This window comes from Xiphophorus couchianus, chromosome 23, assembly GCF_001444195.1.
Source record: "Xiphophorus couchianus chromosome 23, X_couchianus-1.0, whole genome shotgun sequence".
Lineage (NCBI taxonomy): Eukaryota > Metazoa > Chordata > Actinopteri > Cyprinodontiformes > Poeciliidae > Xiphophorus > Xiphophorus couchianus.
In genome coordinates this window covers 15498909-15526849 of record NC_040250.1, presented here as the reverse complement: position 1 = coordinate 15526849, position 27941 = coordinate 15498909, and the positions used below count along the sequence as shown (strand labels likewise).

General features: G+C 39.0%; 3 protein-coding genes across 5 annotated transcripts in view; all 3 read right to left on the bottom strand.

Annotated features, from left to right (window-relative positions):
- Positions 1–12258, bottom strand: part of LOC114139494 (serine/threonine-protein phosphatase 2A 55 kDa regulatory subunit B gamma isoform) — a 28080-nt gene extending 15822 nt beyond the window's left edge. Inside the window, exons 1-3 of one of the 3 annotated variants that reach the window (XM_028009473.1) lie at positions 9542–12257; positions 8886–9215; positions 2698–2854 (exon numbers count right to left, since the gene is read on the bottom strand). In XM_028009473.1, coding sequence (XP_027865274.1) covers positions 2698–2779 — 82 coding nt within the window. In that variant the 5' untranslated portion in view covers positions 2780–2854; positions 8886–9215; positions 9542–12257. Of the gene's footprint in view, positions 1–2697; positions 2855–8885; positions 9216–9541 lie in introns of all 3 variants that reach the window. The other 2 variants (XM_028009474.1, XM_028009475.1) reach the window with 2 other exon arrangements.
- A 7250-nt stretch (positions 12259–19508) lies between these two features.
- Positions 19509–22755, bottom strand: LOC114138972 (zinc finger protein 69 homolog B-like). The gene is made up of 3 exons (XM_028008551.1): positions 21999–22755; positions 21200–21303; positions 19509–21046 (listed from the first exon to the last, which is right to left on the bottom strand). Exons 1-3 carry the CDS (start codon positions 22273–22275, stop codon positions 20099–20101), a joined length of 1329 nt encoding a protein of 442 aa, XP_027864352.1. The 5' UTR covers positions 22276–22755; the 3' UTR covers positions 19509–20098.
- A 358-nt stretch (positions 22756–23113) lies between these two features.
- Positions 23114–27620, bottom strand: LOC114138973 (zinc finger protein 595-like). Its single transcript, XM_028008552.1, has 5 exons — positions 27468–27620; positions 25909–26288; positions 25632–25756; positions 25170–25227; positions 23114–24790 (listed from the first exon to the last, which is right to left on the bottom strand). Exons 2-5 carry the CDS (start codon positions 26225–26227, stop codon positions 23997–23999), a joined length of 1296 nt encoding a protein of 431 aa, XP_027864353.1. The 5' UTR covers positions 26228–26288; positions 27468–27620; the 3' UTR covers positions 23114–23996.
- Between the last annotated feature and the right edge of the window lie 321 nt (positions 27621–27941).

Here is a 27941-nt window from a genome sequence, read left to right as displayed (position 1 = left end):
ATTCTCAACACTCTTTGTAAGAGAAAGAGAGCTAAGCAAAACCACAGGAGGAGCACACAGTGTAGCCGAAGAAAATATGGAGCAGACACTCCACCCTCTTTATCTTTGTGATCATGTTTACCTCTTCTGCAAACACACACGTCTCACACCAATCTGTCTCTTTTGATCTTCTCATTTGGAGAAATCTACAAGATAATTAAGGATAAAAAAGAACATGCCAGTACAGGTATAGCATCAAACACAACATGTTTGAAGGGGCATGAGAGTGGAGATCCCTTCCCTTTTTGTGCTGTGAGGTATAGGAAGTCAGCCATGTTTGTAAGCAACAAGCAGTGTCTGGTGTCTGAGCATTAGTGTGCGGCCCTGAGTATCTGTCACTCCACAGAAGCTGAAGGAACACATGGTGACTGCAAGTGCATTAGCCCACACGCTGCATATCAATACACACGACTCAGTCACACAGAAAAACACTCAAATATGCAAAAGGAGAAGAAAGCATTTGAGGGAAGGCAGCTCAGTTATAATCAGCACATCTTCTTTAATGACCTACACAAATACATGAGAACATATTGAAAGACACAGGGGAAACAAATTCTAATTTACATCTATATTACTGTGCACTTCTCAATAAATTCTCCAGAATATCTGGTATTATTTGAAGATGTTTTTTGTTATTTTTTAGTAACTTTCTTTACATTTTTCTACAATCAAAGCTTGGTAAACCTACAGGAAGGTTTGGCGTAGCTATTCATTGATCAGACATCAGCTGTTTCGCTCTAAAGTCTTGAAACAGTCGCTGAAGCTCAAAGAAAGCTAAGTCATCATTCCAAGAACGCTGATCAAGTGTAAACCAAAGCGCTTTGCAAACATATTCACTCCTGTTTTGTGAATAAGCCAAAGCAAAGAAGTGTGTGAATGTGAAGTGCAACTCACCCCCTTTAATCTTTTCTGTTATTCTTGAATTTGATAGTCAGATGAGACCAAATTTTAATACTTTGTGGCAGAAAAGCGTCTTACCATCTCCAGGGTAAAACATATTGGTGGCAGCATTATGTTGGGTTTCTTGTTTTTCTCCTTTTTTGGCAGAGAAAGGGAAGTTAATCAATGCTGGCAGGAAAATGAGTGAAGTATGTTAGTTAATTGTATTAAATTTAATTTAGAAGTATCAGAGTAAAGAGGGGCAAGTATAAATCCAAACCATGGCTTAGGACTGTATTTTGTAAGAACATTTGAAAAGAATACAATTTGATAAATAAACTTTAGTTTTATGGTAGTTTAATCAATCTAAACTGTTTTGTGGGAGGGGGTTTGTGATTTTTTTTTTTTTAAGGCAGGCACCAAAATTAATTAAAGTAACAAGAAACGAGAGATCTTTTGTTTGAACCCTTTTTTTGTTACATTGTGAGAAAAGATCTGCGAGAGACGAAGGCAGTGAGAACCCAGACAGGGGAAATCCTTTCTCCTAAGGTTTCTGTAGGGGCAGGATGGGGGGGCAGATGTTCCAATTATAGAAATCTCAGTTCTGGGTAAACATGGACCATTAAAGCTGAGCCAAAAACACACACTTAAAAGAAGTGACAAGCCACCACTCAGCAGGAGACGCATGTGCATGTGTGTTGAAAACGGCGTGTGTGCATGCCGCAGCTCAAGCACCCCACATTTCCTGTGTGCATGTGCACAATTACCCAGCAGAGAAATAAACAGGATGGAGGGAAAGGAGGAGGAGGAGGAGGAGGAGAAAGAAGCGCCGGAGGGAGATGTTAAATTGATCCCTGTCCTGCAGTTCTGCAGTTATCTAAAATAGAAAAAAATCTAAAATAGTGCTTGTGTTTGTGCTAAAGGTGCACGTGTGTGCAGGGGAGGGGTTTCAGCTCAGCACAGCAGGGACTCTGCTGTTTCTCCAAACACACATCAGCACAATGGAGCAGGGCTGGTGTGAGCCTAATGGTTGTAGACTCAAACAATTAGAATCATAAAACCAGCATCAGCTTCAGAATATGCTGGATGCTCCAGCTATTACTTAGCTGCAAAAATATAACTTAAACACAATTTTTATGTTTTGAAGATTTTTCTGCAAATATATACAAATGCAGAAAAGCAAAAGTAGTTCCTTAGTAGATCTGTTGATCCTGTCTTTGCATTTATGGATTTCTTAAGCAGAAAATATGGAAATGTTACAGAGGATACAGCCTTATGTGAGAGGATTTCTACACTTTAAATATATCGTTGTGTTCCAAGATTCAGAGAGCAACTCATCCTTATTAGCATTCATAGACATAAACAGATCTATTTTTATTTCAAGTTGACAAAAATGAAGTCGAAGTAGGACAGCTAAGCTTTGAAGAAGGCAGCATGTCATCTGAGGTTAAACTATTTAAAGATATCTGGAAAACGTAGATGTAATTCACACAGAACCAGCCTGACAGGGACAAAAATAAATCTGTGCCTACTAGAATAAACTCACCTATAAAGGATGAGGCAGACAGACTGAGACAAAGGGATGTTTGATATATTTATAACAATCAGACTCACATGAGAATCCACCTGTCTGATGCACACATACCCATGATATCACATTCTCACACACACACACACACACACACACTCAAGTCTATTGTGTGTCATTTTGGGGTTGTGTGTGGCGCAAATGTGTGACACAGATAGGACCTTTGGGAAAGAAGAGGATAGAAAACACACCTTCAGTGTAAGAGGCAAACGGCTCAGGCTCCAGAGAAAGGGTAGTGATGTCGGAGCACAGCACCTGGATGGGGCTCAACATCCTGGGGGAGGACTCCAGGGTGGAGAGGGGTGGACAGGATGGGCGGAGCTCTTCAGGCTATAGCCAGGAGCAGCCCTGTAAGAGGAGCAATGGTGGACGGCAGGGGAGGGAGGAAAGGGAGGGAGGCAGAGGGTGAGGAAGGGAGAAGGGCCGGGCAGGGTTAAGGGTAGGGACTGAGTTACTACATCACCACATTCGGGCATGAGTACTCGTTAAAAGAAAAATCTACAGGGAGTGTATTCATGATGACATTATGTCTATGCAACATGAAATACTCACAGGCGGGGTTGGACAGGAAGGTTACAAAGATATGGAGATGAACAGAGATAGATACGCTACAGAGAGTCCGTCTTTGTCTTGTTTGGTCCTATTAATGAGATTTAGTAGGTGATAAATTGCTTAGAGAAGGAGAGCAAATGCAAACTAATCTGGATTTACACTTAATGGAGACACCAAAAAACTCTTCTACCATAGGCAGGCTATTTAAACTCTTTTTAATCTATTTGGTCTAATAGACAATTTGTCATAGATGAATCCCACCCTCTTCCCAGCTTAACCTTACATTTCCTTCCAGCAGGTCAACATTTATGGCACTGCCAGTATCTTGCTTGAGATCTCAGAGGTAGAACAGCAACTACTAGCTTCAAGCCTCGCAGTTGCCTCAGTCAAAAATCACACAGAAATGGAAGGACGGTTCCCTGCTTCAACGTTTTTTTGTGAAATAGGCAATAAGATATGAAACAGGTTTTATATCTTGTGATTCTTTGAACTTGTTGTTTATGACTGAAGAGTCTGCCCTCAAAATATTTGAAAAAAATGGGAAATATAGAATAAATCCAGTTTTTCACAATCACCTCTGCGTGTTCATGTCAAGAACGAGAGGTATCCCGTTTCTTATTGTTGTAAGAACAGTTCAAAGTGGCAGCCTGCGACTATTTGCCCCTAAAAACGAAACAAATCTATTCAGCCATCATGTCAGCGCGCTTAATGGTGCTGCTTTTTCCTTATATTGTTAATATCATAGCTAACGTCTATTAGAAAGCATCCTTTTACAACACTCTGCTGGTTAAGGGTACCACGGTAAGATAAACAATCTCACAAGTTGAACCACTTTTGTACAACATGTAGAAATGTAAATCATTTAACTCCCTCACTCCTCACTAAAAGGTCATATGACATAAACTAACCAGAAAACCTAAAATCAAACCATCTTTAAATGACCTGCATAATGACCTACAGATGTTTGCTGAAAAATACAGCACTAAAATAGAAATATTTACAGATTTACTGTTTAGTGTTTCATGAAGCAATGGATGTAAAAATTAATTGGCGGAAAACCTGCCAGTCAATCTTCATCTTAATCAACTGTCACCACTGGTCAGCTTATCTTTAATCAAGGTCAGTGAACGCACCAGGACCTAGCATTATCAGGAAACAATTATGTTGTTCAGTGTGGATGCTGTTGATGAAGGAAGAAGTCTCTAAGGTAGTTATTTTGAGCATCAGTAAGACGTTTCAAATAAAGTCAGAGAAGTCACACAGATGTAAGGAAACTAGATGTTCAATATGTTGAGACTGTCTGAGGTTTAGTCAGGTAACAGGACTGTAAAGTCTGTTTATCCTTAGACCTTTTATGCCCTGTCTATCATGGCAGATCAATGCTGGATTTCAAAATGTTGGTACATTTTTCTTTTAAATCTTACCCTACTCTAATTGATATTCTCTCTGGAATACTAGTGAACGCTGCATTTTCAGTAATGTTAGCCATGTTAGCTGTGGTAATTGCAAACATAATATGTTAAAGTTACCTTAAAATGTCAACTCCACTCTATTAGCATGTTGTCATTATCCATTACAGTAAAAGTAGGTTTTACAGTAAATGTTCGGTCGCAGCGCCATGTTTCTTCTGCTACTAAACGATAATGGGAAAATAATTAGAAAAATAGATTTTTGATGTGTTTTTTAAACTTTCTAATATTATAGTTCTTGAGAAATCAGAATTGCCACAAATCTGCCAGAAATATTTAGATTGATCCATTTTTGTTTCAAACAAAGACCAACAAAAGGAACTTGGCACAAATAATTTAAGCTGTTCTTGTTTTGATTCCCTATAGATAAATGCAGTGAACTAACTATGAAAAACTGTTCAGTTATTTTAAATGTTAATATTCCTGCATTTAATTTGTAACATAATCTGATCAGACTACATTAATTTGTTTACATCTAAAAGAAATACAAATCTGTCAATCGGTAATTTTTCTTTAAATACAAATAATGGACTTCTTCACTCAAGAGTATTAATGTTTGATACGTATGTAATGGAAAAGGTGTTATCAGACGAATTTGTGTCTGTTTTAATTATTGTTTCGTCTTTTGCTTTAAGTTATCACATGCCTTCACAAAAGCATCTAAATTTGGATCTTATTGCGATTTCCTCCTCCGTTTTTTGGACACAATGCTTCTCCATCTGGAGGGGGAGGACGCAGCCGAGAGATTTATTTTGGAAGCAGTAAAACATGTGAGGGGAGTAAAGTGAGAGATGGTGGTTGGAAGGGAGGAGGAGAGGGAGAGCAGAGAAGAGGGATGCTAACCATCCATCCCAGTAGGTGTTAAAGCTGCGGTGGGAATCCCTACGTGTGCCGTACAGTATGTGCACACACATATACAGACTTACAGACACACAAACATTCATATACACAAACCTGAGCAAACAAAAGATGCACATAATCTACTTGAATAATACACAAATGAATAAGTCTAAGAAAGGACTTATATTTAAGAGTTACTCTCAAGCGTAAAATCCCATATGTCTTTCTGAATCTACCAGTCTCTCATTCACATCCAGAAGCACATTGTGTTTGAGCACTGCAGGGTAATTATTTAGCAGGCGCACTACTTTAGAGTCGGACAATGCTTCTGGTTGTGATGGTGGATCGATGGGGTAGAGTGGGGGGGAAGTAAGGAGGAGGACAGAGGTGAACATGGATAAATGGTGAAAGAGGGGTGGAGTACGAGAGTCTAAGAAGAAGGGGCAACCCTTTTTTTCTTTAATTGGAAATATTTACTCTAATAAGAGGAATATGAAACCGTTTTCCTTTTAGCGTGTAATTTATGCCTCTTACTACATTATCTGCCACAACAACCCACAGCGGTGTGTCCACTTCAGAGTGAGCTCATCAGCAATTCCCCGTGAATAATGTCTGTGACTGTGCCTGCAATGTGTGGAATAATTAATACTGCCATTATTGGTAGGTGGAGACGGCCTGTCAGTCATACTGGTCAAGCATGAAAAGCAGGATGTTTATCACCGCTGACTGTTTCTATGGTGATCATAGATGGGTAATAAGGCTCCGTTTTTACTACAGAACACCCGCCTAAAAATAACAGAAATGTGCAGACATACAGCTCGAGGAAGCGAGAACCTCCTTCACACTTGGGGACAAACAAAGATATCTCCTGACTGCACAGGACACACAATAATTTACACAATTAACAGGCAAACCTACAGTATCTAAACTTGGTGGACAGACAAAGGATTATGAATATATTCAAACCTCTTGAATTTTAAAAAAAAAAATTCTTCATGTTACAACCACAAAATTTCATTTATTTTTAGTAATTTTTTTTGGCTTTTATGTGATGGACCACTGATAAAGGAACCAAAAATATGCATAGTTTTCTGAAAAGCAATATGCATATGTAACATATGTGTCTCTAGTCAGTACTCTGCAGGGCCACCTTTTAATGCAAGTACAGCTGCAAATTTGGCACATTTTAGAAAACCTGAAATTTTGACTCAATCTTCTTTAAAATAGTCCAGCTTGTTGATCTCTGAAGCTCCTCCAGAGTCTTTAAGCCCCTTCTCTGATTAATATCTGTCAGTTTAGCTTTTCTGCCATGTCTTGGTAGGTTTTCAGGTGAGCCATATTCTACATTTTAATAGATGTGACTAGTGCACAGGTATCAAACTCCAGTCCTCAAGGGCCACTGTCCTGGAGTTTTTAGATGTGCCACAGGTACAAATGAAATGGCTAAATTACCGCCTTCTTGTGTAGATCAGTTCTCCAGAGCCTTGCTAATGACCTAATTATTCTATTCAGGTGTGGTGCAGCAGAGGCACATCTAAAAGTTGCAGAACACCGGCCCTTGAGGACTGGAGTTTGACACCCCTGGACTAGTGCTTCGAAAGATGTTCAAAGCTCAAAATAGCCTACTTCTTTAAACTTCTTCACATCTTCATGCATGACCTGTCAGTGGTATTTGGTAAATCATGCTGGTTCTTCACTATTCTTCTCTAGCAAACCATTGAGGCCTTCACTGAACAGCTGGATTTGTACTGAGGGTAGTTTCACACCTCATAGTCTTGTAGACTCGGTTTGATTGGCGACCAAAGTTGCAACATTTGTTACATTTTCAGCTGGTGTGGTTGGCCTTCACACTGCACTGTGTCAAACAATACAAACTAATTGAAAAACCGGTATGCACCCCCTTCAACAGTAGGGCACAGAAGCACAACTTCCTTCTTCACAAAATGTAAACAAAAATGGAGTGGTGTCAGATTTTAACAGGTATAGGATTTCTTTTTCATCTTTGGCAACAGACCATAAGCCATTTCTCCCACTAGCTCTAGACTCTCACATTTGTTTTGGTTATATTTACCCAGAATGCCCTGTCCTATAGTCTGCTTCCTGCTATCAGCCTGCTTGGATCCACATATGCTTTCAAACCCCACCAAAGTTCACCTTAATTGAACCAAGACCTAGTTATTTATATGCCAGATTTCACTTTTTAAGTCCACATTAGAGTTAGATTGCGCATTCACATCTTCATAAACAAACTGAACTTTCTAGTCATATGGACTAGAGTTCAATTAAAGCAGACTGAACAGTACTCATCAGAATGCAGCTTAAAATACTAATAGGTATGGTCCATATACAATGCACAGCACACCTTCAAGATTTTCATTTGTCATTTTTCATCCATTTTACGGCTATGCGTCTCTTTGTGTTGATATATCACATAAAATCCCAATGAAGTAAGTTTGTGGTTGTGCCAAACTGTAGAACTTTTCTAAGGGGTGGAAACAATTTATTTCAGCTGAAATGGGTTACCTAGATCGCTAAGAGGATGATAAATAAGCTTCTAACACTGCGGTGACCCTTTAATGATAATCTGGTCTGGGAAGCACGGTGAGCAATGAGCAGCAAGAAACAGACCAGTGAGGAAGGACAGACAGGAGATCCAGTGTGATGGTAAGAAAGAGGACTGTGGGGAAATTCAGTGGGTGGTAAGTGCTGCTGAATTTTTTAATAGTCCCTTGGCACAGATCTGATATGCATTCAGTTTGACACATGCACCTGTTTTAAATTCAAGTGGGACAGCAATAGACTGTAAGAGGTGACACCGGAATTAATACATATTCAAGAAAGTACGTAGCTGAAGTTTTTGGCATGTTTTTGTGGGAAATTAAGATTTCCCTGTCTCTCTTCCTCGCTCAGACACAATGTGAGTCATACACAAACTCATTTAGATTTAGACCAGATCAATTGCTTCCTGTGGTGTAGAAAGAGCTGTGTTGCACACAGAAGGTCAGCAGGCATGAAGGCACAAACCAAGCATACAAGCACAATTCTCTGGTCAAAATCCCATAATTATCCAGACTCAAATTTCCAGACGTCTCAGTTCTTTTCTGAGAAATGTTAAAGTTTAAACAAAAATGCTTATAATGAAATCATGTATACTTTTCAACAGCTAGAAGGATTTAAATATGGAACCATAAGGAAGGATGGATTTTTGGGCAACAACATGAAGAAAAAACTGTCTGAAAATCAAAATTAAAACTATTCTTCCTCTCCTCCCTGAACGCACTTACTGTAAATCAAATTCCAGGCTTTTTTAGAGCCTGTGGGGACCCTGAAGCCAAACTAGTAAAACAGCTGATGAGTGAAGGAAGAGAAGAAAACATAGCCAACACAGTTTCTGTTTGCAGCTCTGTCTGAACACATCAACACAGACAAAGCTTACAGATTAGGAATCCACCCTAAGCTTGTTGTGTCCCGCAGTGAATCCGTGTAAACACACCCGACCTCGTCTGTCTGCCTCTTACCTTCAGTCACATAGTTGTGGTCGGGGAGGAAGCCGTGGTGGTTGAGCGTCAGGGTGGCGTCAGTGTCTTCGCCCATCAGCGGGGATGGGGGGAGCTCCCGGCTCGACTGGGCAGCGTGGTGGTGGTGGCAGATTGGTGGTGGTGGAGGGGATGGTGGGGATGCCGGCCAGCACAGCGTCCATGCTGCTGCCCGCCGACGCCTCCTCAGCACAGGGGCGCACAGCGGAGCATCCTAACCAGAAGAGGTGATGAGAAGCTGGCAGGTCACTTGGGAAAGATGGAGAGGCTTACAAAAGTCCTCGCAGCTGCTTCTGAAGGCCAGGTGCCAACCTGCAGAAGGCGGATTATTTGAAAACATCAGCATCGCTCGTGCAGTGAGGGAAAGCCAGCACAAGTCCACCCTGCAGTGACTGTTCCTAATGTTCTCCCATAAACACACTCAGACATCACAGACCTGACAGAAATGGGTAAACTCAGTGGATTCTTCAAAAACAGAAGAGAGGATGAGGAAGAGGAGAGAGGGGGATGGGAGGGAGGGATGAGCAGAGCAGGGCTCTTGGTCAAAGTATCTGCAGTGCTGCTGCTTCTGCAGTGAACCCACTCACTTGGAGGCACACACACACGTACACACAGGATGAGTTAAAACACACTCTTACCTACACACTCAGCAGCTTGTGAGATTCTCCTTTTCAATCAACCCTCCATGCAGGATCTCCTCAGCAGGTAAATGTCTCTCTGCCTTTCCAAAAATAAATGGTAAAATCCTTGCTGGCTTTGCGCTCTGCTGCAGTCTGAGCTCTGGCGCATGTGTGAGAGGAAGAGTGAGAGGTAAAGAGAGGGAGGGGAGGGAGAAGCGGAGAGGATACGTCCTGCTGCGCTGGTACGTTTGCATGATGCATCGCTGGAGGCTCCACCTTCAATCAGGAGGAGCCAATCATTACAGAAATGAGAATCTGCTCAACCACTGACTGTAGCTGATTAACTATGATGAAGAAGCAGACAGGATGGAACAGCGGGAGGCCAGAGGGAGTGACAGAGGATCTTATAAGGTTGTAATCAATGAGTAAAGAGGCAGGGAAGGGGTTTCAGGCTGTTTCACTCAATGCTGAAAACCAAACAGAGCACAGAAACTTGAGTGAAATATCACAGAGATGAGAAACTGACATATATTTTAAACATGCGACAGTCTTATTCACAAAGCAAAAAAGGACCAATACAGATCATGGGACAACCCTATTTTTATTATCTTCAAATAGTTTCTAAGAGTTAGAACCAAAGCTGTTAGAAACACCTTAATAACTAACACATCATCCTAAAGCCCAATTAATAACACAAGTTATAGTTTTATGGCTCATTGCATGCAACAGAGTGCTCTCACTGAAAGAAGAAAATAAGGTTGACCAACAGAACACTGAGCACAGAGAAACATTGTTCCTCCATAAAACTCATGAAACTCTTTGGTCGGATCAAATAAAGAAGATATAACATTTTATGAAGCTTTATGTTCATCCAAATGTTTGCTTATGGAAAGTAAAGCTTAACTGTTAACACAATGTTTGTAAGATCCACTACGAACAAATTGCCATGTTGAAATCCCGACCCTGGGCAGAACAAAATATCTGGGCAGAGAAAATCATTTGGATGCCACCGTACACCTTTCAGCATATTGTATGGAGAAATGTACAGGGACAGTTTTGATAAGAGTATGAAGATTAAACAGCATATTCATAATATTTACTCCAATAACATCTATTAAATAAGTGAACAAATTGTGGCAGTGTGTTTCTTTCTCTGAAATAAGAATTTGGTCCAGAGTGCTGGATTTCTGAGTCAGTAGGGTTATGAAGGAGGAGCCACTTTATGGCTGACAAGGAAAACTGTCCATTATGTAGTGAGATTTATTTGAAATAAAGGTCAAACGGGGCATCACATAGCTCAGTGGTAGAGCAGGCGCACCCTCCACAGAGGCTACATTCGTCAACGTAGCTGTTCCCAGTTCAGTTCCCAATTACTTGCTGCATGTATTCCCCTTCTCTCTCTGCTCATCTTCCAGTGCCTTTACGGTTGAATGAAGGACACTAATCCCACAAAAGACTCTGCAAAATGAAATAAAGGTCAAATAATTGCAGCACTGACCCAAGGAGAAATGATTGAACTAGCAAAATTGACTTAGCAAAGCTAACAAACTCTGTATGCTAAAACTAGTGCAATAGGCAGTTTTTTCAAACTCTTCCTAAATTTAAACCTTTCAAGTGAGTCTAAATGTGGGTTGCTTCTATTATATGTAACTAGAAATGTAAAGTTTTCAGATCCGTATTTTGTGTGAAAAGCTAAGCACTCTTGTGCGCCCTCTGCTGGCCAGGAGGCCCAATGCTCAGTTTGCTTTTTTTTTAACGGCCCCAAAGTGACAAAATTGAGAGTAACTTGATCTCAATATTTAACAACATATATCCTCCTACAGAGATAAGAAAAAGTTCAAATATAATAATAATTTGAAAGACGTATTTTTGTCTAACGGTGGGTATTAATACTAAATTATCTACTGGTAAGAAATAGCAATGAGTTATCGTGTTTTAATCATAGCAAACAGTTGCAGATATAGACCTTTTCTGTCAAGTTATTTACAGTTTCTCCATCAGTATTTATTTTTACTTTTTCTATGCTGTAACACCAACAGCCCTACAATCAGAACTCAAGTTTTACATCAGTCTGTGACCACTGGAAAGCACGGTTATCAATACTGAGACACATGCTTTGTCTATATTGCCCCTCTCTCCTTCATGGGATCACTATTAGCCACTTACTGAAGGACAACACACATACACACAGAGAGAGGCTTGAGCTGGTGTGGCAGCAGAGTGTGGGCTGCCAGTGACAGTTGGTGCCATCATTGCTGCTGGCTGTCTGCCGCCGGGCTTTAGCCCTCCTTCCCAGGGAACAAGAAGTGCTGTTTATCAGACTTACTCCAAGACTGCCAGCCTTAATCTCCCCCAGTGACTACTTACCAACCACGCACAATGTTCCACATGCTACAGCTCCACATCTAACTGTACTGTGTTCATCCACTAACTGGAATTAAGCTCAAATCTCAATTATGGCAACGTAGAGGTAATTTAATACATTAAAACAATTTAAAAAATGTTTTGCTTTTTTGTTTACCTGTTCTTCTGAAATACTGACATACAATGTATTGTATTTTCTTATAAAAGATCACTCTGACCTTCTGGTGCATGACTATGAGATGACATTAAGATTTACATTGCTGCGAATCAACATTATAGGATGTTTTTATTTATGCTTAAGTTGTTTTTGAAAAGAATAATGAAGTAGGATATCACTAATCAGCATTGCAGCTCAAAAATACAATCAAAAAGGCAATACTAACAAAGTAATACATATTCAATTTAGACAGAAAGCAAGTCAATACAATTACTTTCAATTGTCTATTTTTTGTCGGTTTTTTCCTCTTTTCTGATTTAATTGATCAAATTTGCCCCTAATTGCTGTTTATGTTAGTGCTTGCTCAAAGATTGGATCCCAGAGCAGTCATTCACCCATTCATGCAGAGCTACTATGGTTTCAGGTTGTCACTCTAACTCCTCCTTGACAACTTAACAATTCCTCTAGGAGTATAATCTCAATCATCGGCCGTTTATGTGGCAGCTTCATTGTACAGTATAGAGACTCGTCAGCTTGTCCTTGTTAACCCGTCATGACCCTGACGGGGCCTTCCTGCGTGGCTACAGTCTGTCACCTGCTGAGACCGAGTCGTTCGTGCGTGAACACTTGGCCACGGTCCGTTTTGTTACCATAGCGACAGCAAGCGTGACCACCCACAAACCCGTCCCAGATTTGGACCCTTCGCTCTGCATTCGCATCTGACCTGCTTTTGTGCCCTCACACCAGCTTCTTCAGGACAGATGGTGGAAGGCTGTAGTGAGATTTAACAAGAACGTTCAACACAAATCTGTGGCTGAGGAGGCAGAAATGATTATTCCTGTCATTATCTGAACATGTTGAAAACCTGGACTGACCAGACACCATCAGTTTGTATAAAAATATATATTCATAGAGTAGTATTAAATATATCGCTTAGTTCCTCATTCTTCATTAGCTGTTATTGTTTTTATTTCCTACATTATTCTCATTTTGAAGATTTTATCTAAACAGCTAAAGTCCAGAGAGTCTAAACTTCAATCTAAACTAAAATTAAATGTGACTTTTAAAACTACTCTCCTTCTTAAATGTCAAAATTATTTCAGTAGACATTTAGACGAAAAATCTCCCAGAAAAAAAAAAACATTACAAATTACCTTCACAGTAAACATTTAACTGAAAACATAACTGCTCAAACATTTTTTGTTTCTTTCAGGTGAATAACGGAGCAAACTTTTAGTTGTGTTGAATTATTTTTGCAAAAAAAGGAAGAGAAATATTAAATGTTACATTTTATGGCTTATAAGATTAAATTGTATTAATTTCTCTAAAGAGTTTTACATTTTAGTGTTGTCTAGAGTTCAAAATATTATTATTTTTAAAAAGTCAGAGCTATACTGTGGATGTAATTTAGAAATTGGAAAGTTGTTTAAAGGCAAACTTTGCTCCAAAACCTCCTGATATAAACATTTTTAGTTAGTTAGTTATTTCACTTTATGCTAACACGGGATCAGGATTTTAACTATGTTTAATCATCCTTGCTAAAAACATAATTTTGCAAGTAATTATTAACAAAAAACTACAACCGTGAATTTAATTGGTGTATTGTATAGGTTTCAATATTTTGTTTTTATTGTTTGTATTGTCCATACATACAGTACATAGTCTTGTACATCTGTAAATAAATATTTACATCTCGTAGAGCACTTCTGGATAGATGCAAACTACATCTCGTTGCTTGTACTTGTGACAGTGCAATGACAATAAAGTTGAATTCTATTCTATTCTATTCTATTCTACTTTAACGTCTATGTAGTTGAGAGTTTTATATTTAATTTCAAGTAGCTGTATTTTTTTTTTCCCACCACAGCAATATATGTGGTTCTGAAATTATTCAACAGTTTTTAAGACAAAAGTCAAGACTGAAGATATAAATCTTTCTGTATCATTTCCTACACTTTATTGTAGAAACAACAAATACAGATAGACACATTGAGATGTGATAAATTCACAGTAGCAATTTTATGAGGTTTGTCCAGGACTCTATATCACAAGGTAGCTGTGGTTCCAGGCATCCGATCTGAATTGAAATTGCTTTCTTTGTGCAAAGTTCATAGAGACTTATTTGCAAATCTTTTTTTGTATATTTGTTCATAAAAATGAGATGAAAAGTGAGCAGCCTCACATATGACCTTAAGCATTGCCAGATACAGTAATATTTCTAGAGCAGTGTTTATATCTTGTGGATCCAGCCACGTTTTATCAGTTTCTCTTCCTACATCTTCACCTTGTGTGGCACAGAGCGAATACCAGGCAGGCGCTGAACCAGATAAATTGACTTAATGCTCCATAAAGGGCGGAATGGCAGACTCCATCATGATTCAGGCCTACAACTCGTCAACATGATAATGATCACCCTCATTTATCACAGGCAATAAGCTGCGTCCAATCAGACGCAGCACCGCATGCGTCTGCCTCTGTTGACCTGCTGCCTCTCTCCCGTCCCACCCCCCACTTCACCATGCAGACGCATGGTTTCTTAGCAACCCGCAAGCAGCCTATGGAGAACACCGACTCAAACGTGCCGTATCTCATGCACACACACACGTTCGGAAATCTGAAGGAGGAGGATAACATGTTTCCACTCTACCCTCAGCCAACTAAAAATACAACCAGATACAAATATACAATCTACCTGCCTCCATGAAGCCAATCGGTTCTGCTATCAGCTGTGGATCTACTCAGCATAATCTGTTAAAGGAAACTTTATCATCGCACTTAATCATTGACAATTTCTGAGTGATCACCAATATTTAAAGCCCAGCAACCATAAAATCTGCACTTTCCAAAAGGCTGAAAGCATTATGAGATGGAAGTTAAAAGCTCTGCAGCCTCCATGCAGTTTGACACTATTAGCACATTAAGGGAGAGCTTAAATACAGTCAGCAGACGATGGATCAACCAGTGCCCTGAGTGGGAGACAGGACCATAATTCCCCTAAGGGGTGCGGGGGGGGGGTTAGTACTTTAATAGCAACTTGCATGAAACCACAGACCCTGGAGAGAGGTGGGACTGGCTGGATAATAATGAACAACCTTTGGGCAGCTCTAAATCCCATATAACTTCAACCCACGCACCCGTTTACACAGAAAAAATGGCATCTATCTGCAACCACTGTATGCATAAAAGGCAATAAAATGTCTGGGGAAAAAAACAAGACCTGGAGAGAAAAATCTATGTTACATGCATATGACATGTTTAGAGGGTTCACTGGGTGTCAGGGGGATCATTTCAGACTCAGCAGATTATGATAGGGTGATGGAGTGAGTACTTTAGCTGAAAGCAGGGAAATGAGAGAAGGTGGAGTGTGTTATTTTCTTCTGGAAAGTTGCAGTAAAACTGCAGCCTGCAGAGGAAGATAAACACATGCAATGCAATGGGTCATTTAGAGAAATACTGCCTTGCACAAGTATTCATTTCCTTATTATAGCCACAATCTTCACTGTATTTTATTAGGATTTTTACGTGACACACAAACACAAGTAGTGCATAATTATAGTGTGGAAGAATACTTGGTTTCTTTTACGGTTGCAACTAAAGATTATTTCAGTAATTGATTATTCTATTGATTAGTCTGACAACTAGTCAAATAAAAAAATTGGCACCTTTAGGAGAGCTGTTATTTAACCACTTAAACCTTTTTATATAAAATATTAGAAATACATTTACAAGATGAAAATAAACACTTCATTTTTTTAAATAATAAAAAACATTTTATTGTGCAAAATTTATTTTCCATTCTTTTAGTGAATGCTCTAACATTTGTAGCAAAGGATGCATCTGCAGCTTAAAAAAACATACCAACATGTAAAAACCTCAACTTTGTCTGTTGGACTTATCAGTACAATGAAGGGTTCACTTATAAATCATTATTTTTGCATAAATTGATCAATAATTGGATATCAAAAGACGCTTAATAGGAATTTCTTTTATTTACACAATTTGAACTAATACAAGTTTGTTTATCTTAAATGCAAAACGCATTTACGTTTGTACAGTTTACAGTGTTGTTCTTTCAGAAAAGTTTATTTTTTTAGTCTATATACTCCAGTTAATAATTTATTGATTACTAAATTAGTTGACAAATATTGCCATTCATTGCGATTAATTGATTCAATCCTAGTTCCTTGTGCAGTTTTACAAATAAAAAGCAGAAAAGCATGCTTTCCTTTTTATGTAATCTGGACTCTGAGTCTGTAATAAAATCTATCATGATGTGCTTTTGTATTCACACCCCTTCCTCTGGTACCCCAAAATCAAATCCAATGCAAAATATTCCAGCTGTGTAATTTAGTCTGGTCACAATTTCAGCTATTCTATGAAGGTAAACCTTTTCAAGGCTTTACAGATTTCTCTCCATTTGGCGTTTCATGTGGTTTGTAAATCTTATAAAGCAATCATACATCTGGCAGTCCAGCTTGGTCCACGGATATTTGTTGCCCTTTTCCTCTTTAGGTAAAGCTGCTTTGAACAGATTTACGATTACACACAACTAAATATAAACAAAATAAATATTGCATGGAATGGATGCTATCTGAATACAATCACAAAACATTTCGAGACTCAAATCCGTGCACAGATTAATGCCTCTATCTGGCAGCATGCTTTCAAATAGCACATAAATACAGCACTGAAAGTGTGTGCGTCTTTATGATGTTGAAGGTCTGTAAGAACCCCCAGCTTTATCCAGTGAGGATTCAATCCGCCCACAACAGCAGCAGACAGCAAAACCTTATCTGAGTCAGATTTATAAATGTTAAACCTTTCAAGTGAGGCACGCTGACATTAATGTTCAAATCTCTTTTGTCGTGTTGCACAGCCTCTTCCTGCTCTGTGTTCTTAATATATTTCCAGTCTTTCTGACTGAGGCAGAGACCTGCACACAAACACAGGTGACCTTTAAGGGGGAGGGGAGGTCACTGCATGTTGTGTTTCTGTGAGCAATCCATGGACTCAGCAGCTTGGGGAGTACATGCTCAGAGCCTGGGCCAGACCTCCCTCTGCAGTGTGTGAAAGACGAGAGGGAGAGACGGGGACAAATATCCCATCAGCCCCCACTCAGCCCACAGGCTCAGTGCATGTTTAGGTCTATGAAAAAGAAAAGAAAAACATATATACACCAAGTCAATGTTACAAAAACTGAGGTCTTCTAGACAATAAAAGAGCTAAAAGTTGATAAAAAGTGAAATCCAACATATCTTGATCACTTCATCTAAATCCCATTTTTGTGGCTAATTTTGTTTGGTTTTTTTAAACATGTTTTCTTGAATTACAACTAGGACAAATTTATTTTTCATGGAAATCCTAACATCAGAAGACACTCAAAGACTAATAAAAATAAAGTGTTTATTGGACATCTCTCATGTGTGAAGGATTTAAAACAATTTTAGAAAATGAATACAAGAAACAGAAGAAAGTTTGCAAGTTTTACATACTTATATATAAAGAAGAAAATAGCTAAAACATGTTCTAATACATTAGGTTTTGTGCACGTATAGAATTAACTCACATTTTGATTTTTCTGAACATTCATACGATGTATTACAGGACGGGCACCATGATGACACACGGGCATGCATCAGGGAAAAAGATGTGACAAATGTGGGACAAAACAAGGTAAAACATGCTGAGAACATCAAAACCTGTCAACATACATTTCTGTAAACCTTCTTGTATTTGCACTGCCCCCCGGTGTCTGACATAAAACAGTGCAACAAACTTACATGTTTATTTCTTCACAATGAAAAGCCAGGATGTAAAGGATTAACTTTTTTTTTTAAAGGAAACAAAAAAGTCCTCTTTAACATTACATTTACCACAATAAAGCTTTTCACAGCCGAGTCAAATTATAATTAAACTTGATAAGAAGTACATACAGTTAGCTTTGAAGAGACCAAAAAAGCTTCAAACTAAGAACAAACATACTTTAATTTAGCAGCCAAACAATCTGCTTTTTAAACCACAGTTCTAAAATAAAACTTTACAGTAAATATTGTTAAGTCAGCTTAAGCAATGGAAAAACTTTTTTTTACTGTTGAGAAAATCCTGAACAATTCGGACTTTACTAATAAGCTTGTTTATGAAAACAGATACTGAAGAAAAAATTCAGCTGTCTGATTATTGGAGAAAGTAGAAGAAAAAAATTACAGAAAACTAAAATAAAAGGCCTATGAAGTAAACAAGCAGTAGCAAAAACATAAAATCCAGGAGAAAAAATATTTAACCAGAAATCAACTGGAGGAAATTAGATTTTTTGGAGAAAAAAAGCAAAAAAAAGAAGAAGTATTAATCTTCTTTAATACTGAAGAAGAAAAATAAGACTACATTCAATCCAAGGTAAGCACTGACAAAGAGCAATTATATTTACAGTAATATTTAAGATAGGATAAACAATACAGCAATGTTTTACATTTTTGAAGTTTAATGCTCTAAAGGGATTAAATTGTTATAAAAGATAAGAGTGCAAAGGAGGACCAGTTGTTTGTTCATGTCATATTCTTCCTAGTTGTTATTTCTATTTCCACTACTTAATTGAAAAAAAGAAAATAATTTTAGTGCTTTCTACCAGTTTCATACAGGATGTTCAGGAAACGGGAAACATTGTGTGGTATCAGTTTTAACTACATGCTGAACAAACGTCCTTTGTTCAGGACGCACAACTCTGTATATTATTCCATCGAGGCAAGACAGATGAGTTCTAGTTCATCTGAATAAATACTTAATTATATTAAGTATGTATTATCTATGACTCAAGATTTATGAGTCATATATTGGATTTCTATCCATTATATGATCCTCAAATACATTCATATTGTAGATTCATTACGTAAAGAGTGAATTCTTTCAATTGTTTTCTATCAGTTTGGATGATTACTACCAACAGTCAAGGAAAACCCTAAATTTAGTTTCTCTGAAGATTATAATTGAAGCTATTAAACATGTTTTTTTCGATACAGAAATGTCAAAGAATATACATGAACTTTGCATGAGTCACTGGATCAATGGAGGCGATGAGGCTGCTGTTTTTGCAAATCACCTAAAGAATGTGGTTACTTCTGTCATATGCACACCTTTTTCTACCATACTTTTTCCTTTCACCTAACTTTCCACTAATATGTTTGGATATTAGCAGATTTTTTGATCTCTTTTAATCGTCTGATTTTTTTAAGTTAATTTTGGGTTTTGTTTTTTTTTTTACCCCTCCAGGGGGTCTTTTTGTGGGCTCTAGAGTCCCTTTTTACAAAGTAGGCTGACAGGAAAGTGGGAAGGAGAGTGGGGAAGACATGCGGTAAATGTCGCCGGGTCCGGGAGTCGAACCCACGACAGCCACGTCGAGGACTTGAGGCCTCCAAATGTGGGTCGCGCTAACCCCTACGCCACCACGGCACGCCCAATTTTGGGTTTTTGTTAGACATAAACTATGGAAGGAAATTAATGCCACTGAAAAAAATGACTTCTCAGAAAGGAGTGATCTCAGAATTTCCATAATCCTCTTGTATAGTAATCCAAAATAATGAAATCTAACAGAAAATGATGCTTGAACTATATCACTCTTTGTGTAATAAGTCTATATAACATTTGAATGTACCCGTACTAAATGGAAATCCTGAAACAAATGCAATTTTGATGATATTTAAATTTTTTAGATGCAGCTGTAGCATATATAAAACATTATTTGACAGTTTCTTCAGTTCAAATAAAGAGTATGTTCAGAAATGGCCAACTTTGAAAAGGAAAAGAAACAGCAATATAGTCACATTTTGCTTGTTTTACTTCCACAGTTATGTTCAGATTATTATATTCATTCATTCACATCAATTACACTGAACAAAAACCTATTTGACCTAAAACAGACTGACTCAGAATTAGACAATCATCTACATAAAAAAAAAATATATAGAAGCACGAATAAGACCAAAAAGCTTCAATTGTTCCAAATTGCTGCCAAGGTGCTGAATAATAACTTAATGTAGGTATTCTTCCTACTTGTGTTGCTTTTAAATAGCACTCTGGCCTATGTCAGGCTCCGGTTGACCGTCAGAGTAGTACGGATCCCCTTGATGGACTCTGTGATTGTGCACCCTCAGGTTTCCTCTGTGGGCAAATCTTTTTCCACACTCGACACAAGCAAAGGGCCTCTTTCCCATGTGAACGTCTCGCTGGTGGGCTCTCAGGTTGCCGCTGCGGGCGAAGCGTTTACCGCACTGAGCGCAGCCGAAGGGACGCTCCCCGGTATGCGTGCGAGTGTGAACGGTGAGCTCTGACGGCGTGAGGAAGCTCTTGTCACAGAACTGACAGGGATGCAGTCTGACTCCGGTGTGCCGTAGAAGGTGCCTGCGCTGATGGGAAGGGTAGGTGAAACACTTGGTGCAGTAGGGGCAGGAGTAAGGGCGTCCGCTGCCTCCACTGGGAGTTACAGGATGACTGTGAGTGTTGGTCTGACGTGCTGCGAGCAGCTGGGAGTTGGACTGCGGTCGCAGAGGATCTCTGGTAGTAAAATTACTGACTCGCCGTGTGTGATTGATGTGGCCTCTTGCACCTCTGTCATCTCTTGTTCGCCAGGATTCACCAGAGGAGGCTGGAGTGAGATCTCTCTGAGCCTCCTTTTCTCCCGGACCCTGATCCGAGTTCTGGTTCTCGGACTCCTGGTCCAGATAAGCAAATGAGGCGTTGTCACCTTCGTTATTGGTCTCGTCTGATCTAAAACCACGCGGGAAGGAAGACGCGTTGTTGCTGATGCTGCTGCTACCTGCAGCAGAGCAGTCAGTGCCGTCTGCCTGCAGCTGGTCCAGACCTGATACAGCACCTCGAGTGGTGTTCAGTCCAGGTAACCACTCACCTGCTGGAAGTAGACTGGATTCAGATTTGGGAGAGCAGTGGTCAGGATGGGAAATGCACAGATTTCCATTCGGGGTTTGGACTGCAGCAGACCGCAATCTAAGATGCTGTTCATAAAAAGAGGTAAAAGAAATCTGTAAGAACCTCAATACTTAACAAGAACAAGATATGAATGAGTAAATTTGTAGTAGCTAAAACATATTTTAGCAAAATCACTGGGTATACTATGGTAGTCACTGAGAAGAAGCAAAACATCTCACCTCATGTTTTATGGCAGCTCCTTCCTGACCTGTAACCTCTTCCTTCAGCATGCAGAGTACTTCCTCTGCTTCCGATGGACATGGCTCCTTCCCCACACTCAGTGCTATCAAAGAGAACAGATTAGTGCAAACTCTGGTCTTAGTTGTACACCAGAGTACAACTAAGAATATACTAATATTAATACAGTACAAACTAATACATTTGTACTGTTTTTAAAAAGAATTTTTTTTAAAAACTCACAAAAAAAAGTATTCTTATCAGGGATAAAATAATATAATATACTAAGAGCTACAGTTCTTTTAATGTTGTAAGTATTTTTTATTTTTACTGTTCTGTAGGGTACCAACTAAAACCAGATTAAATTATGAGTATTTCTGAATGCTTTCTACGCAGAATATCACTCCTTTCGACATCGACCCTTTACCCCAGTACAGGGTTGTCCAACTCAAGTTATCAAGCCAATGTTCTGCATACAACACAGTTCAAATAATGGCCAAATTAAGCCTTCAGCTTGTCATCAAGTTCTCCAGAAGCTTGATAATGAAACATTAATTCGGTTAAAGTGTGCTGAACTAAGAAAACATCTAAAACACGCTGGACTGCAGCTCTTGACTGGAGTGGGACACCACTGTACTAGTCCAATCAGTGTTACACAGTCTGGGTTAGGAAACATGTCACTTGAAGTTTGCCAGCAATAATTTTAAAACAAGATCAATTATAATTTATATAACTTACGTTATTTAAACAGCCTAAAGACAACTTTAGGCTGTGCTTATATTTCTAGGTCTATTGTAATACCTGATCCTGTCGGGATCTGTTGCCTCAGGCTGCCCTCTCTGTCTCCTGATGACGGCTCTGCCTCCTCGGTGCCTCCACCCTTAGCTTTGTGCCTCCTCTCCACCTTCTCCAGCCTGCAGCGGAGCACGGAGATCTCCTCGGCTTTCTGCGCCAGCTCCGTCTGCTGCTCGCACAGGCTGCTCTCGAAGATCTTGGCGATCTCGCACACGGCCGCAGCAAGCAGAGAGTCCATGATGGTGGCCAGCTGAGCGTGAAACGCGCTCCTCACAGACTCCATGCTCCTTTTGTTGTGATTAAACCCGTCTTAATGTCCGAGACTGACCGACACACCGCTGGGAGCTTCCAGAAAACACAACATGCTGCCTGAGATACTGTCAGTATACAATTGGGAGTTTACGGCAAGAGCCTTCTAAAGTGTTGGCTATTTTGGACCGTAATTTAGTAAAAAAAAAAAAAACCTTTAAAAGCGACAGGAAACCCCCTGCTTCGCTTTCTCGTTATCTCTGAATAACATGTAAACAACGACCCAACGAAGCTAGCATTGCATCCTTTAAGCTAGCACTTGCGTTTAATGTCTAAACGCTGCACTAAAAACAGATTAATAGACAATCCGGTTGTAATTTACTGGAGAGTAACTTTCTGTTGACTAGAATAAAAATAAATATAGCAGCCTCACTTTCAAGGTAACATCGCAGGATTTATGTAGCAGCTCGACACCTGTGAAGAGATGTAGCAAATCTCGCGATAACGTATGAGAAATCACGTCCCGCATACGTGCAGGTAAGGCATGTGCAACACAGCTCAGTTTCTTAATCGTCAACGAAAAGTTTAATTCAACAATTTTATATTTCAAATATAATTTTTTTTCTCCATATTAATTCTATGGGGAAGAACAAGCCAGCGTTTAAGGGGGAAAAAAAATCAAAACATTAGCAGTGAAAAACTACAAATTTTGCTTTATTTCATAACTTCAGCATGAAATTAAAATCAAATAAAGGGACACCAGGAAGCATTGCAAGTCTCCATTAAATAAAGGTAATGTTTTACTATCAACTTCTAAACGTGTAGTTAAAAAAAATATTATTCTTAAATGTTAAAAATGAACAAAAACTAAACACAATTGTACGTTTTATTAAAATTGGGTTTAAATCAAATTAAGCCAACAACTTCAAGCACAAAAATTGTGCCATAACAAATAAAGCAAGTTCAAAACACATCAACAAAGAAATATATAAATTCATGGTAATACATTTATCAACAAAAAAAAAAAAGCTAAGCTGAAATAATTCCTGTAGAGTTGACCCATTTTTTACAATTACATAAAATCTATTCAACCAATGTAATTGACACCAGAGAGCTCTGTGTGATGATCCAGCATTCAAGAACATCAAATAATACAGTTGTAAAGTACCAAAGATGTATCAAATGCAAACAAATACTTAGAGAGACTGGAGCTTCCTATTTTGTAAAAAAATAAAAATAAAAAATACAAGCAATCAGAAAAAAAGCACATTTTGGCTTGGATCTCATTTCTCACAAAGTGATGAAGCACTTTTGACTTACTAGACGATCACCTAGCAAGTTTGTAGATTTTCTCTCTTAAGAGTTTTCACTTTCTGAGGATACATCTGCCTTCATCAGTCTAATTTTAGTCAGAGAAAACAAAACATTGAGGTGACTACTCAACGTCTTAGCAGAAGACTGCTTTTGGAGGACAAAACCTGTCTCGTCTTATACCCTTTTACCTGTGATTTAAGAAAAAACAAAGCTACTTTGGCGTCTTGTTTTGACTGAAATGGTTTTAAGAAATACAATACTTGGAGCTGTTCTTTTCCATTTCTGAAGTAAAACAAACAAAACATGGTGGGTGTAAATTACGGCTGTCAGTGAAATAATGTCCGAGGACAGCAGCTATCCTGTTGCAGTCTTCCTGTCCTTCTTATGCACTCAGGCTGGTAAAAAAACAAAATGTACGTCACTTATCACCTTCAGGGGCCTTCATTCTTGCATTTTCTCGCCGTGTTTTAATCCCGCGTCTTCGTCAACATCTTCTAAGGGCTCAGTCCATTCAAAGTCTCCATTTTGGTTGCTGACCTGCATGAGACTTTTGTGTTTTTCCTTGTCTACATCGAATTCCTTTTTCTCATCAAGCCTCTCTAGACATATGGGCAAAGCTTGCGTCTTCTCACTATGACACATTTTGTGCTGTCTAAGGTTTTTTCTGGAGTTAGTCTTGTAGCTGCAATGTTTGCAGGAGAACTTTCGGGTGGAGGGTTTTTTTTTGTTAGCAGAAGACTGTGTGATTTCCTTTTTCCCAATCACCTCTGTTTTGCTGGAGTTGAGTGCTTTACTTTTCAGTCTGCATTTTTCTTTCAACTTCTTGTACTCTGCACAAGCTCTCTTATGGTATTTCACCTGACTTTTGAAGCAGAGGGCCGTCAGGCAGCCTCTGCACTTCCTCTGGGAACTGACATGTTCACCCAGGCCTCGCTTTGTTTTGAACACCTTGTAGCAAGTCTCACAAATGTATTTAGATTTGCTCTGACTTTTCTCTTTGTGCTTTGATGAATCTTCTTCGTCTTTCTTCGCTTTCTTCTCATCATTTGTAAAAGTTTCCTCACTCATTTGTCTTTTCCGAAGCCGTTCCAAATCCGTGAGGTTGCAGAAGTCCTTGCTGAGACCTTGGAGTAATTTGTTGAGGTCGCCACTTATTTTCGGGTGCCGAGCTGCTTGATTACCGACTGGTTTACTCTCGTCTTGGCTCGAGCTTGGCTTATCATTCATGGCAGAGACTGGGAGGAACAGACAGACAAATGGAGAATGTCATTTGAAGGTGTGATTTGAGACCTTTGGACTTATGTGTTGTGAGACAAAGTGGTTTAGCAACAACAAAGCAAAAAAGGGTGCAAATAATTTTGACAGAGTGACGTGAGAAACAGGAAAATGTTAACATATTAACATTTAACAATAATTTACTACTTTCAGAAGGCTGATTAATCAAAATGTGACATAATGGGAACTATTACATCAACGAGTTTATAGAATCTTAGATTTGTGTCTGTTTGAAGGGTTTTTCATTTTTATGAAAATGTCTATAAAAGAGCTAAAAATAAACGCAAAACATCCTGAAGGCATCAGAGAATGGTCAAAATGGTCCATAATTCAACTTACTTCTTTTTGATCTCCTGCTGACTGGAGATTTCTGGAGGCTGATGACATGGTTGTCCTCCTAAAAATAGAAAAAGAAAAACATACATAAGTTACATCTCTAAAAAGTTGTAAAAAATATCAAAAAAAAAAAAAAAAGAGTGAAGAAAATGAAAGGCTTAACAAGGGTCAAACAATCAGATTAAGTCTCAGCATGTTCAGATCCGGCACCAGCATCCGTCCTGGGCTCACTGGTTTTCACTTCTACTTGACTTCTGGATTTCACCATTAGTTTAGCTGTCTGACAGGAATCTGTCCGAGGTCACAGTGAAAGATCAACCAGTGGCCTGTTAAGCAACAAGCCCAGTGTGAGATGTGGCACCAAAACAATTAGCTCATATAGCAATCTGATCGCTCACCCCACGCAGTTTGTGTTATTGAACAACCATTCGCCATCACCAGAACTTCCTAGATCCATCTACACACCTCGTGCTTAATGAGAGGAACAGGAAACAGACGAATGGAAAACTGCCGCAGTCTTACGCTGGGACAACCCTCCTCTTGTCTGTTCGATGCATCACAGCCCAGTGGAGCACACCAGTCATCGGGCACTGCGCATAAGCAGACACACTAAACATGTTTAACCCCACAGTAGTAAATATTTAGATTACTAAATAAAACTGAAGATGTGGAGTTATGTTCCTTATACAGCTTTCTAATACAGCAGCAGATTACTTGAAATCAAATAAATAACCCACTATACCTTCAACTTCACTCTCAGGAACTGTGACAGGCTGTTCTGGGGCAACTGGGGCAACTGGAACAACTTCTGGCTTTGATTGGGTTTCAGTCGTCTCTGCTGTTCTCTGACTGTTCATCTCAAAGTCTTTAAGCTTTAGCTCTGCACCTTGAAGCTTTACTTTGAGATGAGCAATCTCTTCTCCCTTCTGCGCCATCTCCAATTTATGGTTATACAGTGCGCTTTCAAAGATCCTCATGACTTCAAACACGGCCGTCCTCAAGACGGAGTCCATCGTTGTGGTCAGCTGGACCCGGACGCCTCGCATCAGAGTGTCAGACATGATGGAAGATGACCAACAGCGGCCTTCGGAGCGTGTGAGACGTTGCGGAAATCCTTATTGGCTAAACACAGAGAAACATGATCAGATCACAGTAGTCAACAAAACACACGATTCATGACTTATTTTTAAAAACCTATTATGTCTTATAAAGTCAACAACATGAAATACTTTGGTTGAATGTGACAAATAGTTCACTTCTATGTATACTGTGATATTGTAGTATTTGTATGCTACTGAATTCCACCCATTATAAAATCCCGCTTTGCATGCCAACAAAAAAGTTGTAATTTTATAATTTTAGCTCCATTTAACAGGATTAAGCCCAGGAAGATGCCATTTTACAAAAGGGTTATTTATCATAAGGCAATTTCCAATTTCACACACAATACTGAATCCACATATTTAGTTTTAAAGAAGTTTGTTTTCCAAAATTAAGCGAAATATTAATTTTATTTTTAATAAACAACTTACGATTTTGCTGTTATTTCATGACAGTCTAACTATTGATACCTTTAGAGAATGTGATCCACACTATTGAGTAAATTAACAGACAAATGCGGTAAGTCGTTGTCAGTGCAACAAAGTTATGATCATATAGTCTTTCTAAGATAATATGCTACTAATAAAGTTTTTCGCTTTTAAAACTAAATTTCACTTTAGCACGTGTTATTTTAAATACATTTTTATCATCTAAAGTACGCTGGTTGTGTTGCATTCGTGTATTTTATTAGTATTATTTTTAGTGAATAAAAGCAGACCTAAAACTAATGCAAAATTTACAGATAAAGATCTTAATGAGAGTCACCAGACTCGCATGGTGAGGATCACACCATGTGACCAGTCAACAAGCCGTGTTGACTGAAAAGGCTTCTGATCAGAAATCGGGTATTGCTGTAACAACAGCAGTAAAAAGTAAGAGCCACTGGTTACTTAGCCAAGCTAATGAGGAAGTGATATCCTCATCCGCCATTTTCCCCTCACAGTCCCCGACAAGAATGCAAAGCATTTCGTGATTTACTCCCATTAGTTTTCCTCGACTCGTAAACGCCTCATATCAACACTACTACCGCAATGCTACAAGATAAACTTAATATGCTGACAATCTGACACGCCTTGGCGACGTGGCCTAGGGAGAAGAGAGCTAGTGTTAGCGTATTCCTGGTAGCTAATAAAGTAACCCCACAACCATCAAGAAACAGTGTGCGAACACCAGCTGCATATGAAATCAACCTAGGCTCACCTGGGAGATGGCTTTTTGTTACTAAAACGGAGAGAACGTACGGAAGGTAACTGTACCACAACCCAAATGGGCTTTTCCCGCCGACTGTAGCAATGACGTCGTAGCTCTGGTCTCTGTAGTTAACGGAGCCATACGATACCTTATTGTGATTGGCTAATGTGTCGTTAAGCGACATCTTACGCTGCAGACGCATTAGTTGCTGCATTCAATGTACATCGTAATTCATCATTTCAACCCACGAACAGCCGGTTGGGCACATTGCACAGGTACAAACCTGAAGAAAAATTCCTACATATGTTTTTTTTTTACGTAACTAAAGATAAGCTCTAAAGAGCTACATATGTTACCTTATCATTAAACATATAACACAAAATAAAAAATAGTATGATAATTACTTCCTATCCTATCCAAGATCTAACATAAAACATATGCGAAAATTTAGACTGAGAGTTTAAAATTCAACACGTGTTAAAT